Below are 17479 nucleotides of genomic sequence, written 5' to 3' on the forward strand. Positions count from 1 at the left end.
CTAATGCATCTGGAATTTATGTCTTTGTTAAGTCCTCATTCTGCATTTTGGGTAAGAAGTCAGCATTAATCCGTTCAACTGAGAACAGCTAATTTCTGAGGATGGAGATTTTCCTGTGCCCATATATTAACCAAGCTCTGTTTCACGTTTCAGTCAGAAAGCAAATTGACTCTTTTAATCTGTCTTTGATTGAAAATTAAATAAAATGCTGCTTTACATGCATGAAATGAGCAGTGAAGCCTTCCAAAAAGAAAGGACTTCTTTTTATGTTTTCAACTCTGGTATTAATGCAATCAGAAATATTACTTCATGAAAAGAAATTACAATGCATTACTTAAATCGAGTTGAATTGTCTGTAGAAGTAAATAGTAGAATTCTTGAGTGGATGTGGTTTCAGGCTGTTGCTTCTAGGAAATCAATCTTAAATTGGTGCCAAGGTGTTCTACTAGATGAGGGGTTTCTGAATTTGGAATGCTTTTGGATGCATTCAACATCCACCCAAATCAAGGCATTTCTTCTAGCACTGGTTAGCTGCAGTTCCTAATTTTTGCATCACAGAGCGTTATTCCTGGATACATTTGAACTAAAAAATCTGGGTTAAAATCAAAGTGCATGATTAAGAAGGAATAGTTATGTGCTATAAAGTGGATCAAGGAAATGCAAATCACAGTTGCCAGTGCTAATATAGAGCCTTTATGACAGGTCATGGAAATTTCAGCTTTGCTCCTGAGTTACTAAGTTAGCACAATGCCTGGCTTCTTGCATATGTTCTCTCTGAGCAAAAAGAATGCATCAAGTTGGATTGCAGTGATTTCCAGAGCTCTTTTTTTCCCAAGGTAAAATTGTAAATATTAATTTTTCAGGTTTTTCAAAGACATTTCAACACTGGAGGAATTTATGCCTTCACTCTGGTGACTTGCAGACAACTGTTTACTAATAGATATAGTTCAGTTAGATGTAAAATGCATTCATATGTATTTGAAATTTGCTCTTAGGAGATACTGTTAGAAAAACACTTTGCCTGTACCATATGAATAATTTCTATGAAGCAAACTCAGTAATAAAATAATTATGAATATGCATTTTAAAAAAAGTCAATTTTATTCCTAAACCTAAGGCCAGATGCCCACAAGTGAAAATGTGCAAAGAGTCTCTTTGTTTTTTAAGAATTCTCAAATGCTGGGGACTTGCTCTGAAGGAATGGGCATAGGATGATAAAAAACAGAACTCTACAGTGTAGGCACTGTCCTTAGCGTAGGCACCTGCCATGCTAAGTATTGCTAAAAGTATTGCATAGGAGACTTTAAGTAGGTTACTGTGATGGCAGTGTTATGAAAGGCTTTGTTTTCCATATGAATATGCTGTTGCAGAACGGGACTATGGAAATTAGGGATGTTTTAAAATTTAAGGTAATGATAATCCCAGCCTTTCTGAATGACAATAACCCTTCTCCATTTTAATTTCTTCAAAATTATTTTTAGTGAAATTAAAAGGAAAAAAATGCAGATCAAGCATATATATTTGAGATTTCTTTGTTCCTAGCAAATCTCAAAAAAAATAAGTTACTTTTCAGTATCTCAGTTCAATTGCTAAAGCATTTTAAAGGTGATACATAGATTATTTTGAAGGGTGTACAAAGTTGTGTAAAATAGTCTTCTTTGGTTACTTGAGAAGTTTTATCAGCTACTATAAAGTGGCATTATTACAGATCACCATTGAAGAGTTGTGCCTGTGGGCCTTACCCTGCAAAGACTTAATGCTTGTGCTTATAGCTAACTGTCCATAGGGCTACCTAGCAGAAACTGAGCTTGTAATGCTTTTTTAAAATATAGCAGAAAAAATAAGACCTATGGTTTGCGAAACACTTTTTCCCAAGCTTAATATGTGTGTTAAACAGAGATGTTAAGGACAGGAGTTGAACTTGACTATCAGTACAGCTCAAAATTTCCAAATTTCCAAATTTCCAAAATTTCAGATGTAACAAACAACAGCATTCACAGAAGAACAAAAAAGTTAGCCCAAGGATTGCTCTAAAATTCTATATTTTCCATTTTGGTCTGCTGAATTTTCATGGCTAAAAAGCATCTTATGAAAATTATCATGCAAACCTGTCAGTATAAACAAAAAACAAAAAAGGGAGAACAATTCCTCTCCCACGGAAACATTTCCAGGAAGGTCCAAGTTGGAATTATTTTTGCAACTTAACAAAATGTCTTTTAGCACCTGAATGCTACACACAGAACCAATGTCCTTGTTTTTTTTCTGAGTAGGCCTTTCTAGATTTCCATAAATATGTTTAAGTCCATTGTCTGATGGGTATAATGAGCTCACTAAGAACAGGCAGTGGAAAAGGTCTTCATAGAAAAGCTTATGTGTCTATAAAGAGTGTATTTAACACTTCAATCTTACTTAAAAAAAAAAAAACAAACCAAAACCAGTAAGAACTTTTTAAACTGAATTTAACCTTGTTCTTCATAATTTTTTTTTTTGTGCAGAAGTTTCTGGAGTATTTCCATGTTTCCACTATGTTTCTAAAATTTTATTTCAGTTTTTCATTTTCCTAAAATCGTGTTTGCTTTCATACAAATTCATTCTCATTTGTTTCTTTTTGAATTAATTTAAAATGTCTGATTGCATCCAACTGTAATTATTTCAGGGAAATTAAAATTCCACATTACAGAAAAAATAAGACTGCTTGTACTGTTGAGATGCATATTACTGTTTCTTTCCTCAAAGGATCATTCATACAGCTAGGATGTGTAGAAATAAAAATCATTTTTCAATATATTTTGTAAGAATAATTTTAATTAGTGAGATCTGAAATTTAATTATAAAGTTCCAGGTGTTAAAGAACAGAACAGTTGAGGTGCACTTCTTTTTGATAATTTTGGTCTGAATGCTAGGTTCATTCAGTATTTTATTTTAGAGTATGTATTAGAAATGCAAAGTGAGTGTGGCCAGTGCCTTCTGTCTTGTATTGTTCTTCTCCAAATACTTCAGGAATGCATAGAATGCTATCTTACCTGAATGATTACATTCTCTTTTTCTCTAACTCTTCATTGCTATTACTATAGTGACCTACTCTATAAGATCATCTTATTTCTTGCAGATGAATGATGCTATGGGATTTGAATTGCCATGGGTGTATTTTGTCAGTCTCGTCATCTTTGGGTCATTTTTCGTACTAAATCTTGTTCTTGGTGTATTGAGCGGGTAAGCATACACCTTTTTCATCATGAAGGCAGAGTCCTGAATTCAGTTGCCATGAACACACAGGTTATCTTATGCAGGTGAGACTTCAGTTATGATGACATCTTTTAATAAACCTCTATTTCTTCCTCCTCTGATTAGAACAGAAATGATTTTCTGTAGCTATCATATAAATAATATACAAATACCAAAACTGGGGTTTCGACATATCAGTATATATTCATGTCCATACTTGTGGCCTAATTATAATAATTCTTCTGAAATTATTCAAACGTTATTTTAATTAATCTTCTAAGGCATCACATCTACAGATAATTTGGGTGAGTAAAGCAATTAAACAAATGTTCATTGATTATTTTATTTTTGAGACCTGAGTAAGCCTTAAACTTTACCTTGAAACCTACGTGATCTGGCAGCTGCAAAAAGGACTCTGCTGTTTAATTAATGACTGAATCATAACTTATTTCCTTACATTTTACAGGTAAATGATGCAATAGGATGTGAATGGCCATGGATCTATTTTGTTAGTCTTATCATCCTTGGCTCATTTTTCGTACTTAACCTGGTTCTTGGTGTACTTAGTGGGTAAGCAGTTGAGTTAACATTGTGTATGCTACTGCTACTTGTAAGATGGCCTCTGCATTTACTCAAGCTTCTCAGTGATGGCTTTTTTTGCATGCACTTAAGATTCTTATGTCATCCTACCAGTGTTTGCTTTTTTGACTGAACTGTGTGATTCTAGTGCCTGTATCTGTCTGACGTCACGTTCACCATGCTTGCCAAAAATATTCATTAAATGAGGCAGTAATCTCCTTATTCTGTAATATTCCACCTGGGAGAAATATTTTTTAGCATCCCAAGAGGTGATACACCTGTGCAAACATTCTCCTGTATACTTACAGACAAGCTTACTTTTTTGAAAGCCCAACTTTTGCTTTTGTTCAAATATCCATAAAGTAATTGAAGTGGTTTTGACGTTTACCAGTCACATTGCGTAATATTTTTAATGGGTGCTTCAACATCTGTCTTATAGAAAGAATACAATGAGGTTACCTTGACACAGTATTTAGTGCTTCCTGAATTGTTGAGCTGTGTACTGCTGTGGCATGCTGCACCAGCAAGCTGATATATTTATCAATAATCAAGTATCAATTATATATTTGTCAGTGGGAGGTTGTCACAGCTATTTGTTGGTTTATGTATGCCAGACTCCAGCCAAGAAGAGTTGTCAGTGGTAGCTGTATTATGTGGTTTAAACTTTAGTTGATGGTAACAGTGGCAGTTTTCTTCTTACAAAGAATGCAACCTTACCATGACAGGTTACAACTCCATTGCTTTGGCCATATCCTGGTTTCTAACAAACTTGAGAGTGGGTAATTTCAGTTTATGGGAAAGATACTTTCTGATAAGTGAAAGAACCTGCTAGCATTTGAATACGTAAAAAAAATTGCTATAATTGTAATTATTAGCTTTTAGTTATGTACCATTGTTCTGGCAACCTTAGGCGAGTTTTGCCATCTTTGTTAGCCAACAGAGAAACCCCTTGCATAGAAAGTAGCCTCACACTGTAGTTGCTGGTGTCATCAGACCACTGGTTGTGTGCAGCCCTATTCATGGATTTGCCACAGTACATAAGATTTGAGAGGAATACTAATGTATTATTAATAACTATGTTACAAGAGTGTTCTTATCTGATGAGTGGTTTTACACTTTCTTAAAATCGTAAGTCATTTATCTGTGATGGATTACTGTTACACACAGCAAACTAGGGAAAACATGCTTCTACCTTACCATAAGATTTGCTTTACAAAGCAGATGTTTAAAAGCGTAGAGGTAGTGCTAAAAACACATTGCTGATTTCTAAATTTAATTTCTTCCTTGCAAGACCTCCCCTGTGAAGTCTGATTTATACAGTTGTATCAGCTCTGTCTTATCCAGGAACAAATGTGTAAACTATTGCAAAACTGGTGCCTAGCTTTGATGTCACAGCCATACTGAATGAACAAAAGAGGGAGAAGGATCAATAAGTGAGGGTAGTTGCAGTGGAATTTAGCTCTTCTTTTGATACTGTTACCTAAGATTGCTGTGTGACTAGACTTCCCATGGAAGTCGTTAGAAGATTAGGTTTTCACAGTTCCTTTCCCTGGCCCTTAAGAAGGTCAAAAGCAGCAATTAGTTTTCTTCCTGTTGTGTGAAGGTTTCCTGGGGTAACAGTTAACTTAGATATTCCCCTTTTGTTTTTAAAAATAAGTTGTGGGGAAGGTAATGCCAGATTTGGTGTTTTGTTGCACATGTTCACTTTTTCTACTGAAGCCTTGGAAATTAGGAGAGACCTTCACGGCTAAGCTTTACATTTGACTTAGTACATTTAAAATACTTTATGATGTTTGCAACATTATCATATGTATGATATTTGTTGGAATATGGAGTTAGTCTTTAGTTCCTGCTACAATACAAGGAAGAGGTGCCCCCCTTTGTCAGCAGTCAAGAAATCGCCACTGATTTCTAGGCATTGCTTAATGTATAGAGGTCTGATGCTATTCAGAACCCTTGCTGGCTTGCCTTTGATTCTCACCAAATAGAAGTGACAGTGCTGAGTCTGAAACTCTCCTTAAATTCCTAAAGTCGTTAATTCCTAAAGTTAGTTTCTGCCATAGTGCCATCTAACTGTAGTGCCACTTGAGCGCTCAGGGTCCTTGATGAATTGTTTGAATCCATGTTTGCCCTAAATTCACAGAAGAGCCTTCCTAACGCTCCAGTTTTTATTTCTATGCTGAAGAAAGTTATACCAGTGAACTGAGATATGTGATATATAAATATCATCAATGATTTACATTGAAAGTGGAATGAGAAAGGAAAAGAGAGTTTGCCTAAAATATACCTAACATGCCAAACTAATCTTTGGTATATAAGTGAAGAAAATGTCCTGGCATACTTGTTCAAAACTCTGACAAGGGGCAGTGTGGATTACAGTTACACTGATTTATTTTCATCATTAAATGCTCTGTATATAAATAATGAACATTTACCACATGCTTTATATTTAGACCTACATGTCTAAATTTCATGGGTAAAAATCATGTATTAGTAAAATCCTATGAATGTGTTTGTATTCCTAGTAGACAGCTAATATTTTTCATTCTGAGACAAGTATTGAGTATGTAACATGAATTCTTTGGTTTTTATTAAGAGTTACTAGCTTTTACATTTTATGCTCTTCAAACCATAGCATGAAATTTGGTTTATGATAAGTCCATGAGAAAAAAGTTAAATTTTACTAAACCAATTGAACGTCAAGAATGCAAAAATTATGCCAACTGACTTGAAAAGCATGGCTTTGCATACAGATTTTGGAAGGGGAATCTGAATGCCTAATACACCTTTTCTGTATGAAAGTGTTACTTCCTGTAATATCAAGTTATGCCATGTACATTTAAATCTGTCTGCTGTTTTGATCTGTTTGTGGTTTTAAAATAGTCATTCTCTTTGCACTCCTTTGTTACTCTGTGACCATCTGCCCCTTTGTATTTCTGTAATGCCTCTTGTGCACTGCATGTTTGGTGTATTTAGATACTGTACAAATGAAAGAGAATGATGATTTTGGAGATGTTTTGTTTTACATCTAGCCATTTCTGAAGGTGAGTATTTCCTGTGATCTGTGTCAGTTTTTCCTGCTGAAGGTGACATTCTTAAAAATATAGTTCATGTTTTCAATAGGGGATGTATAAAGTAATAGAAATTAATATGTGTATGGAATCTGCATGTGGGAGATATTTTAATTTCTGCATGGGAGCTGACTGTGGAGATTTATTTCTAAATATTCCCCTGAATAGCAAGGATGGAGAGAATTCATAGGCTTGAGGTAATTCAGCTTTTTATAAATACTTTTTTACTTGTACTAGACACTAGCATTATTCACATTGTTCTCAAAGGGAATTCTCAGTTGAAAAACTATTGTAGTTTGCAGGAGTCTGCAAGAAAAGGCATTGTGGAAAAAGACTCCAGGTCAAGTTTTAGAAATGGTTTCAGATTCAGCTCAGGCACTAGTAACATCTAAGAAATTATGGAACCAGCTTTAAAAAAGATACCAGAAATGGTTCCAGCTCCAGCAGTGACCTATACAAATTGTCAGCCACAGAGATGCTCTCCAGCATCAGCACTAGAAAGGGACTGTGAGGCAAACACCTCTGTATCAGCTCTAGTAAAGGCCTGTCCAGGGATCTTCAGAAAGGGTCATGGGAAAGAGCTCCAAAACGTGCTCTAAATCCATCTCTAAGAAATGGCTGGGCAATTGAACCTAGATTCAGCTCTGGAAAATAACTCGAGAAATGGCCCAAGTCCCACTTTGGGAATGGGTGCTAAAATTGGCTTAAGATCCATTTCTGGGAAGTGCTTTAGAGATGGCTTCAGAGCCAACTATAGATGTGGCTCTAAAAAAGGGGTCAGGTGATAACTCTTGGTCCAGCTTCAGCAGAGGGCTCTGAAGGCGGCTTTACCTCTGGCCTAGAAGCAAATTTGGCAAACAGCTGCTCCCTAAACATATTAGAAAAAAGGCTCTGGGTCCAGCTCTGGAAATGTGTTTGGAAGTGTGGTTCAAAACATCTGCTGGTTGGTAATTTCTTTCAGCATAGTGAATTTCCTAGGAATCTAGCTGGATACCTAGAATTGTCAGCTGATCTTACACAGTAAGACAGTATGCTGGGGATGGACTCTTCATTAGGGACTGTAGTGATAGGACAAGGGGTAATGGGTTAAAACTTAAACAGGGGAAGTTTAGATTGGATATAAGGAGGAAATTCTTTCCTGTTAGGGTGGTGAGGCACTGGAATAGGTTGCCCAAGGAGGTTGTGAATGCTCCATCTCTGGCAGTGTTCAAGGCCAGGTTGGACAGAGCCTTGGGAGGTATGGTTTAGAGCGAGGTGTCCCTGCCCATGGCAGGTTGTTGGAACTTGATGATCTTAAGGTCCTTTCCAACCCTAACTATTCTATGATTCTTTCAGTATTTAGAAACACAGAGCGAAATACTTGCAGATATGGAAAGTTGCTGTAGACGTATTCGGGTATTTTTGCAATGTCATTATATTGAGCTGGTTTGCACTTTGCTCATTCATATTACATATTTAAAGCTGTATGTGGCTCTGAATAATTGTTAGTTCCATAAATGGCAGGGAGGTCATGACATGGTCACACTCTGTTTTGATGTCTATGTCTTCGAGCCAGCAGCAGGGAGTGGGTTCAGTCTCTTAGAGATCACAGAGCAACTTTTTTTCCTTTGTAAAAATTCCTTTGGTGTGATGCAAGGATTATGCAGTGCATCTCTGAGGCAGTTTCACACTTGATGGAATGGCACAGAAGTTGCCACTGAGGAGCTGCCCAGCAGTTCCAGGTCTGTGGAAGGTGGTGGGCAGCTTCAGGAGCCTTTCACCTGTAGCTTTGGCTACACACAGTTTGAGTTAACAGGATAAACTGCTCTTGTGTTCTCCAAAGTCATGAAATACTAGGCACGGAAACTGGGACCTGGGGACAGGCCTCCTCCAAAATGAAAGACTGGGATGTATCATGGCTACTGGTGCAAGAAACAGTGAGCTGAAACCAGAAATTTAAGTTAGAAATTGTGAAGTTAAGTTTATTACAAAGTTAACAAATAAAACTAAACCTTAGGAAAGGGAATTCAGACATACTCATCCATTTAAAGAACCTTTAAAAGTGTATTGAAAATTTAAATAAATGTGCCGATAATTCAGCATGTATTAAACTGTTTTACTACAAACAGAGAAAATAATAAATTACAAAACTTCATAACTTACTTATCAAGAGGCATGGCTTTTAATGATGTATGATAATCTATTCCTGAAGGTAGTCCTTATCATTAGGGGATGGTTTCTGCTGATGGCATTTTCTGCTCAAGGCATTAGTATTTCTTTGGGTAGCCATAGGAACAAATAAGACCTTTCCAACACACTTTAATAAATCTTTGTAAGTTGAATTTATTGCCTTGCTAAAGGACACCAAAGCATAAGCTTTGACATATCCTTATATACATCCTCCTACATGGAAGTCTTGCAGGTTATTAAGAGAATGTAATTTTTTTCATTTCCTTTTTCCCCACAGTATTATTTGCAATATATGTACATAATTCTAAAAGCTGAGGGTATATGTACTTATCCATGCTAGTCTCACGGCAGTATCTGTCAGTTAATGTCATATAAAATATGTTGGCATGGATAAGCTATACACCTAAGAATTGTTTTCTACACTATATATATGGAAAAAAACCATCGAAAAAGACTTGAATAATGAGGCACCAAATAGAAACCGGCAGTGAACTGTCATCTGTAGTCTTTCAGCAAAAGGGAAATGAACTGGTTTTGACAGTGTTCTTTTCACAGCAGAGGGAAGGCTTAGTAAAAAAAAAAAAGTTATGGATAAAATGTAACTCCTTCACATAAACAGAATATACATTTAAAATGAGGAGAAAGACTTGAGCTCTAGGTCTCAGCAGGTTATGAGCTAAAGGAGGTTCTTTTGATTGCTGCATGGCTGGTAAAAACAGAACTCAAACATAAATAGATACAAAAAAAAAAATACTATCTTTGATTGATCAGTCATACACTAATAGTAAATAATCAGCAGATACTGCTGTCTACAGCAGTAACTCTTACCAACTGCTTTAGACAGAGACCACTGAAGTCAATGGGAGTAGTACAGTACTCTTGAATAAGAGCTTGAAAGGAACTGATTTTATTTCAGTCATTTGAACTTATCACACAAAGGCTTCTTAGGGATTAGTCCTGTGAGATGGTTGCTGATGAGCTCCTGTCAGGTAATAAATCACATCAGTTTCAAAAAAACCCAAAAATGTGTTGATCACACGTCACACTGGTAGGGTGCACACCATGATGGTGGAGTGAACACGCTCTGGGGTATGGTCTTATGCTCAATACCGCCAGTTCTTCCTCAAAAAAATCTAGTGTGTCCTGAGCCAAACAGGTCTCTGCTCAGGACAGAAGGAGCACATGTTAATATGCAGATGTAATAACAGACGGAAATACCAGATCTGCTTTGTTGCTCTATCAGATTGATCCTTATCTTGCATTCATGTGCACCCTGGCACAGTAATGCTGTACAGGCCCTCTGCTACACAGAGGTTGTGCTGGAGCCTTTCAATATACATTTTGGCAGCTGCTAGTGAACTATATGGAAGTAAATGTGTAGGTAATATCATTTTGCATTCCCTCATCAAGAACCCAATGCTTCTTGCTCAAGGAAAATTTCTGCTAGGGCTTTTTTGTTCTGCAAAAATAATCCTACAGTGTTCAGCCTATGAGCTTTTATTATTTCTAAAATAAGAGGTAACACTGAGGTATACAAATCTCCAGTAATTAAAGATACGATGTTACTTAACCTTTTTTATGTCTCTCTACATCTGTTACACATTGCACCCAGCTGTGAGCCATTGCCCATGCTTATCTGTATGGTTTAATCAGTTTGAGTTCTCTGATTCTGCTAATTTATTGGTTGGTATGGTTACTGGAGTGCGAAACCCCTTCTGTGAGTCTGGTGGCCAGCACTGTACTTCTGTGAGTACATTTTTGTTATTATGTGACTGTTCTCTGTGAATAAATGTGAGTCTAGGATGTCTGGGTGACAGTTCTACATATAGCACTAGCATAACACTTTCCACGTACCAGACCCTGTGTGCAGTAAGTTGCACACCGCAGTATATGAATTCTCTCTCACTGTTTTTGCAGTGACACAAAAAGGTGGTAATATGGCCAATGAAGAATTAGTGTCCTGGTTTATATTTAGATGTCTAAGGCAACTGTTTGTTTCCTATCATCAATGCCTAATGATGCACGGAAGATACAGGAAGTCATGTTGCTGCCCCCTTATGAAGTGTCCAGCTTTTGGCATGGAAGAACTTTGAGCTGATGAAAGGCCAGTATAGGTGTCTACTTAGTTATTATGTCCATGAATTAGAGAAGAGAGAGTATACCAGATAAATTTAAGAAAACTTGGATTTTTGGTTAATATGACTCTTCCTCAAGTTAAGGTGTGAGAACCAGAGAGCTGTAACTGAGTCCCAGTAGCACTCTCTGTTGCCAGCTCCATCCTGTTGCATCGAGCCATTCCCAGCTGATGCATGCCAGCAGGAGTTATTTCACTCTCTTGGAGAAAAAAGGCCTGGCATGAAAATGATTGCCTCAGTTTATCGAAGCAAGAACTCAAACCCTGCATTTTATATGCTTCTGCCTCACCAACCATTGATGATGATGGTCTTGTGCCTAAACACAGAACTGACATCATCTTTCTTCAAGGAGACAAAGAATTTTTGGGCAATAGACCTAAAAATTGCATATTATATAGTAGCTTAGTTATCGCTAAATATGTTAGATTATGTAGGTAAGCCTGCATATAATGCTTTATTTTGTGTGTAATGTCTCCTTTCTGCTGCAGGTGTAATTGACTGAGTTATTTACACTGTGTCTGCAATTTGAAGCTTTACTTAGTTTACAGGGTATTGTCATATACTGTGATTTTTATTCATACTTAACTAGATCTAAATTAGTCTCGCTAGGGCTGGGTCATCTGATTTTTTTTTTTGCATTTGCAAATGAAATAAAAACCTAAATTGTCTCCAATCTAAGTAGCACTCGACTGTTTTGGAGAAAAGATATTTTTGAATGCAAACAGGTAATTAATTATACAAGGTGTTGTTATACAAGTTGTGCAGGTCTCCTTTATAATATTCCTCAGAAGCAGAGATTTGCAAAAAGCTCTTTCTAGCCCTGCTAGCCTGAAGTCTGGATTTTGAAGCATATTATTCTTTAAAATATGAGACAGTAGTAAGCTTGCTTTTTCTAGTTATTGAAATTAGGACAAAATGTATTCACTGAGTCCTATGCTTTATGAAAACGACTTAAATCGTTGTTATTTTCAAACTTTTTAAGGGAATATGCCTGATTTTCATTTCACAAATGCTGGTGTCAAATCAGAGTAGCTCCTCAGGACTGGTCAGTTTGCAGCTTGGGTGGAGACTGGCTTAAATCACATTTAGGGAAGAGACCCTTGCGAATGCTAGCATAGACACAACAGCCCTTTGAATAAAATTTTTGTCAGTTACTGAACTAGTCCCCCCTTCCCCAACGCATGCTTTCAAATGCCAGATCCAGGTCATTTTATCAAGCCAGAAAGAAATACATATTTTGAAGCTTGCTCTTAGCACAGATATTTGTGTGATCAAACATTTACAGAGTTTACATCCTCTTACCACAATTAATATGCCACTTCCTATACCTATCAACTTCATAGGCTCCTGGGCTGAGTTCTGGGTTGATAACAGTTAGGGAGGCCAGTTCAGGCCATTAGTGTAACTATGTCATACCTGTGCTGCTTACGTTGCCAACAGCTTTTTCTTTCTGCCCTCCACCAAGCCATAGCCATGAAATGCTGCACAAGCAGCTGTCTTGTTCCTCCTTCCAGGTGATGAGCATGTGTCTATGTATCTTTTGTCTAAATATTCAAATATCTTGTTGTCTAATGTCTTTGTCAGAAGCTTTAAAGAGACGATGTCTCTCCCTCAGCTCACCCCCATCACCTTTTTAAAAAACTTCTTGTTTCTTGTGGAAAAAGTAATTAAAAAAAAAAAGCTTTTGTTGTGCTAACAAGAAACTCGTTACATTCCAGTTCCACTTAATTCCACTTTCCTAGTCATGGTGTTTCAGCAAAAGGAATGTATGTCTGAGGACCATCACTTCATTATGACTATGATAGAAAAAAATACTATAGAGTCAGATTCCTTTTCCACCTAAAGAAAATGCAGTCTTCTCAGGTTCTTACAGTCAGGTTTTATGAAGAAAAAGTAAAGATTTTAAATATCATGGATCTTCCCCTACAGATAAATTGCAGCAGCATTTAACAAAACAATGTCTGACTTGCATGCTGGATTGAAGACCATAGTTATCTGTGTATATAAAAATCTGTGTTTAGTTCTTTGCGTGCAGCCCTTTTAAGGTGGTCAGAGTTAAAAGGCCATGGGTGAAGTGCTGTGGAAAGTATCAGCCTTGCCAGCTGTTGCATTTTTAAATAACCTTTCACTTCACTCCATGTAACAGCAGCTTTCATTTTACTTTAGCCCCACACATCACTTATCCTTCACCCTAATGAAAAACACTCAAAGGACTTAACTGAACGAACCATGAATACTCAGTAAAAGCCAGCAAAGCTTGTTACGTCTGATTTCCTACTATGCCATGATAGCTCTTTTCAGAGATGCTGCCTATGGAATAAAAGTCACGAGTATGTTGCCTCACTTATATGTGAAGGACAGTCTCTTCTCTCCGTGGGAAGCTTAAACCCAGTATTCCATAAACCAAACGAATTTTGCAGGCTTGTAACATCTGTTTCATGAGTGTTTTTGTGACAATATGGCCTTTTGGAGAACCTTGTCCTTGGATGCTAGATGAAGGGTAGCAAATGCAAAACAAGCACTGGCATTCTTCAGATCATTGCAGTGCCATCAGATGAAACAGGGTTATCTCCACGTGTCAAACTGAATTTTTGTTGAATGAAGTCCTTAGCTGTAAAAGCTGTAGTGCCTGCCTCTTAGCTTTTGCAACAGAAATAATTTTAGTTTCTGCAACATAACATTAAAAATAAACCAACAAACAACCCAAAATCTGTATGATTATATGTAAAGAGATTAACTTTTAGATTTACTAATGCCAAAGCAGAAATTTATTTATTAGAAGATGTTTGAAGACTACAAATAATGTAATAGAAATAAAAAAGCTTGGAGAGATTATATCTGCAGTTGCAAATAAGTAATGTCTGTCACTAATCTGAAACACTATGTTGAAAAATTGAGAGACTGCTCTGTATTTTGTTAGCAGGGCAACATCATGTTGATAGCTGGGTTCGAGCTGTTAAAGCATTTTGCACATCTTACGCTACTTTCCTAATATTTTTCCTCTTGAAAAAGGATACTATTGAGCGCTTTAATAAATTTCCCCTTGAGAGGGAATATTTTTTCAGGTGAAAATTCACAAAAAATAAAGGGTTGCAAATTCATAGTAAATGAAATTACGATAGCCATTCTTTAGGTTAATTTCAGCCCTACTGCAAGATTAACAGGTTAATCACAACAAGCTTAAATTTGAATACTGAATTGCTGGACAGTTACAATACAGTTCCAAAAGGTGCTTGCCTACTTGGATAAATTGGACAATGTTTGATCCTTCTAGTGGAGTTACGTACGCATTTGGAGCTATGTATCACATCATATCTGTACCAGTGCTGGTCACCGTGTGAAATGACCTGATGCAAGAATTTACTTGATAACTGTGTTTCAATTATCATTTTTATTAAGGAAATCATAGATTCGTGGGGTAATTCAGTTTGGAAGAGATCTCAGTAGGCCATTTTAGTCAACCTCTTTCTCCAAGAGCATGACTTAATTATTTTAATTATCATTCCATGATAATTTAAGCATTGTCCCAAGTAATGAACTGGACAGACAGTAAAATACGTTGTCTCACTGCCCCAGTCTCAGGACAGAGTTCAATTTACATAAAAGGAAGTGTTTCTGATCTGCAAGAACAACGTTTCTAGGTTCTGACACTGAAAGCGTAAGGGTGAAACATCCAGATATCAAGCAGCACAGGTGTGTCTATGCATGAGATAATTAAGAGAGAGCTTATTAACAGAATATGTGAACCATGCACTGAAATAAGTATGTGCTGACATGGTGAATAAACTGCCTGGAAAAGGAAGTGTTTTAGGATTAGATGAAACTGTGCCTGGAAAAGGAAGTATTTTAGGAGTGGATGCTGGAATTTCCTTTTCGTTGAATGTAATACTCAGTTTTCTGAAATGACTTCATTATTGCAAGTTAATTTCTCTTTGTAGCTGTTGGGTGAAACTGGGTTTAAAATCTGTATAGATGCACAGATAACTAAATGGGAACAGGGGGCACACACACACTTATTTTCAGTTAAGTCATAAAATCTCTGAAATTTTTTATGGGATGTGATAGGGATTTCCCATGATTTCTTTGCACCACTGTCTTGTTTTCAAAGAAGCTCTCAAATCTTCAGTGTAACTTACTCAGTTTGTCTGTGTCAGTCTGTTATTCTGCATCGTCAAGACCTAGATCGAAATGCCCAGGAGTTTGACAATCAGTATTTTTTCTGCTTTATCTGAATTTGATAGAGAATTTTCCAAGGAAAGAGAAAAAGCCAAGGCCCGAGGGGACTTTCAGAAGCTACGTGAAAAACAGCAGCTTGAAGAAGATCTGAAGGGGTATTTAGACTGGATTACACAGGCAGAAGACATTGACCCTGAGAATGATGAAGAGGTTGATGAAGAAGGCAAGCGGAACAGTACGTGTTCATTACTCTCTCCTACTTCGGTGTGGGACAGTGTGACTGCTTTTAAGGGTGTTACACTGGGGTGAATGCAGCCTGGCTAATGCCACTTTCTGATTGTCAGTTTGCAAAAGCAGTTTAGCAGAGCAATCATGTCTGTTAATATGTTGAAACTTAGTCATAGAAGGTAATCCAGAATCTGCCAACAAAACTCTGCTCTGTGCTGTCAATGTGCAAACCATTGTCTGCACTCGGTCACTACTCAGACTTAAAACCTTTGCTTTACTTGTGTTCTGTAAAAAGCTGGTGCATACAAGCTTCATGCCACTAAGTATAATTGTCAATTCTTAGTGAAGAATGTGTTTACCTGTAGGTGCATGCAATAGGAATAATAATAATTATATAAAAAACCTAAAAAACATGGTCAAGACATAACCTGGTGCTAACAGTGAAGGAGCTTTTTAGGGGGGTTGGGGGTTTTTTGGTTGGTTGGGGTTTTTTTTTGTTTTGTTTTGAGCTTTGAAATAGAGAAATTACATTCTCGATCTTTCTGATTTTCAAGAAGACTATTTAAAATCTCTTTTACTAGATGCATTAAAAGAGTGTAAAATAAATGAGATCCTGTGGGATTTTGGTCTGACACTAAGAAGTATAATTACTGCTTACTTACAGTGTATTTATTTGACAGTGTATTATGGGAAAGGTAATTTGTGCTGTAGTGGCCCTCTAGTGTTTTGACCTGAGTCGTAACATAAAGGAATAAGCTAGTTTCATGATAACTGTGACAACTGTAAAAATCAACAATTGATTTCTCTATTACAGAAATTTTGAGTAAAAGCAGTATTTTAATGTTAGAATTTAGGAGAGGCTATTTTAGCCTCTTCACGAAGTGTAAGTAGTAGTGGTTGAAATTTGCATGAGAAATTTTAGTGATGTATATAAATGAAAATATGGATTCAGGGTGTTGTTTGTGGTTTATGATTTAATACTAAATGTAAGATTAAAGTCCAAATTTCACTATACGTACTAATGCTATACAGCATTATGATATAACATTATTAATCTTATTATTCATCTTATTATTTATCTGACGCTAGAAAGTCATGGTATTTTTTTCATTTAGATACCATAAGTATATGTAAGACAAAACATCTATAAGTGGTTTGTCAAAGGCAACTCAGAATATTATTTTCTGTGTTGAATACATTAATACTGTTCTTTTTCTTATAATGCTGTTAACTGATCATTAACTGTCCTTTTAAACCACAGTACTTTTCAGAAGTAGTAAAAAGTGAAAATTATGTGGTTTGATACTGAGGTATCTGTTTAAAAACTTATCTGTGTCTTGCATGTAGTTAAGTTACTTTTAAAAATTTTATGGTTTTGAGTTTCAGATTTTTATTAGACCTTCAGTTCATGATAAAATCAGGGTATGAATTTTTGTTGCTGACTGGAAGGAAACAAAGATTTTATGAGAGGCTGGAAGGCAACTTGTGGGTTGATGTTGATGCCAGCATCACCCAAAAAGGAACAATTTATGTCTATGTGAAAACTGTAGCACAGAGTTTTTATCTAGAGCAGAGCAAAAAAAGCCAAAGAATTTACTATGTGGTGTTGTTGCTACTGATATTGTATGGGAAGGTTTGAGTATCAGTATAAAATCCTAAGACTGAGGAAAAAAAAAGGTTGCGCATTTTATTGAGTAGATACCCTTTGTACAAGGCTGCCATGCAGGTTTGTAGGTGATGCTGAATTTGCACAGAGCATTGGGCAGCTGTCCTGTCAGCTCTGGTGCTGATGGACTTCGTTTGTAAGTGTGCAGGTCAAGCCCCAGGAATTTATTGCATCCTGTTCAAACTGGATGTGTGTTAACACGCTACAAAAGAGCCATTTGCTCCAGCATT

At 36.6% G+C, this 17479-nt stretch overlaps 1 protein-coding gene across 17 annotated transcripts in view; it reads left to right on the forward strand.

Annotated features, from left to right (window-relative positions):
* CACNA1D (calcium voltage-gated channel subunit alpha1 D) overlaps positions 1–17479 on the forward strand; it is a 185296-nt gene that overhangs the window by 83017 nt on the left and 84800 nt on the right. For 12 of the 17 annotated variants that reach the window (XM_061362357.1, XM_061362352.1, XM_061362355.1 and 9 more), the window contains exons 8-9: positions 3692–3795; positions 15421–15590. In XM_061362357.1, the coding sequence (XP_061218341.1) occupies positions 3692–3795; positions 15421–15590 (274 nt within the window). Of the gene's footprint in view, positions 1–3109; positions 3214–3691; positions 3796–15420; positions 15591–17479 lie in introns of all 17 variants that reach the window. The other 5 variants (XM_061362354.1, XM_061362364.1, XM_061362370.1 and 2 more) reach the window with 2 other exon arrangements.

Source organism: Neopsephotus bourkii, unplaced genomic scaffold, assembly GCF_033783945.1.
Source record: "Neopsephotus bourkii isolate Nb327-2 ecotype Australia unplaced genomic scaffold, CSIRO-AGI_Nbou_v1 NB_1120, whole genome shotgun sequence".
NCBI classification, from domain to species: domain Eukaryota; kingdom Metazoa; phylum Chordata; class Aves; order Psittaciformes; family Psittacidae; genus Neopsephotus; species Neopsephotus bourkii.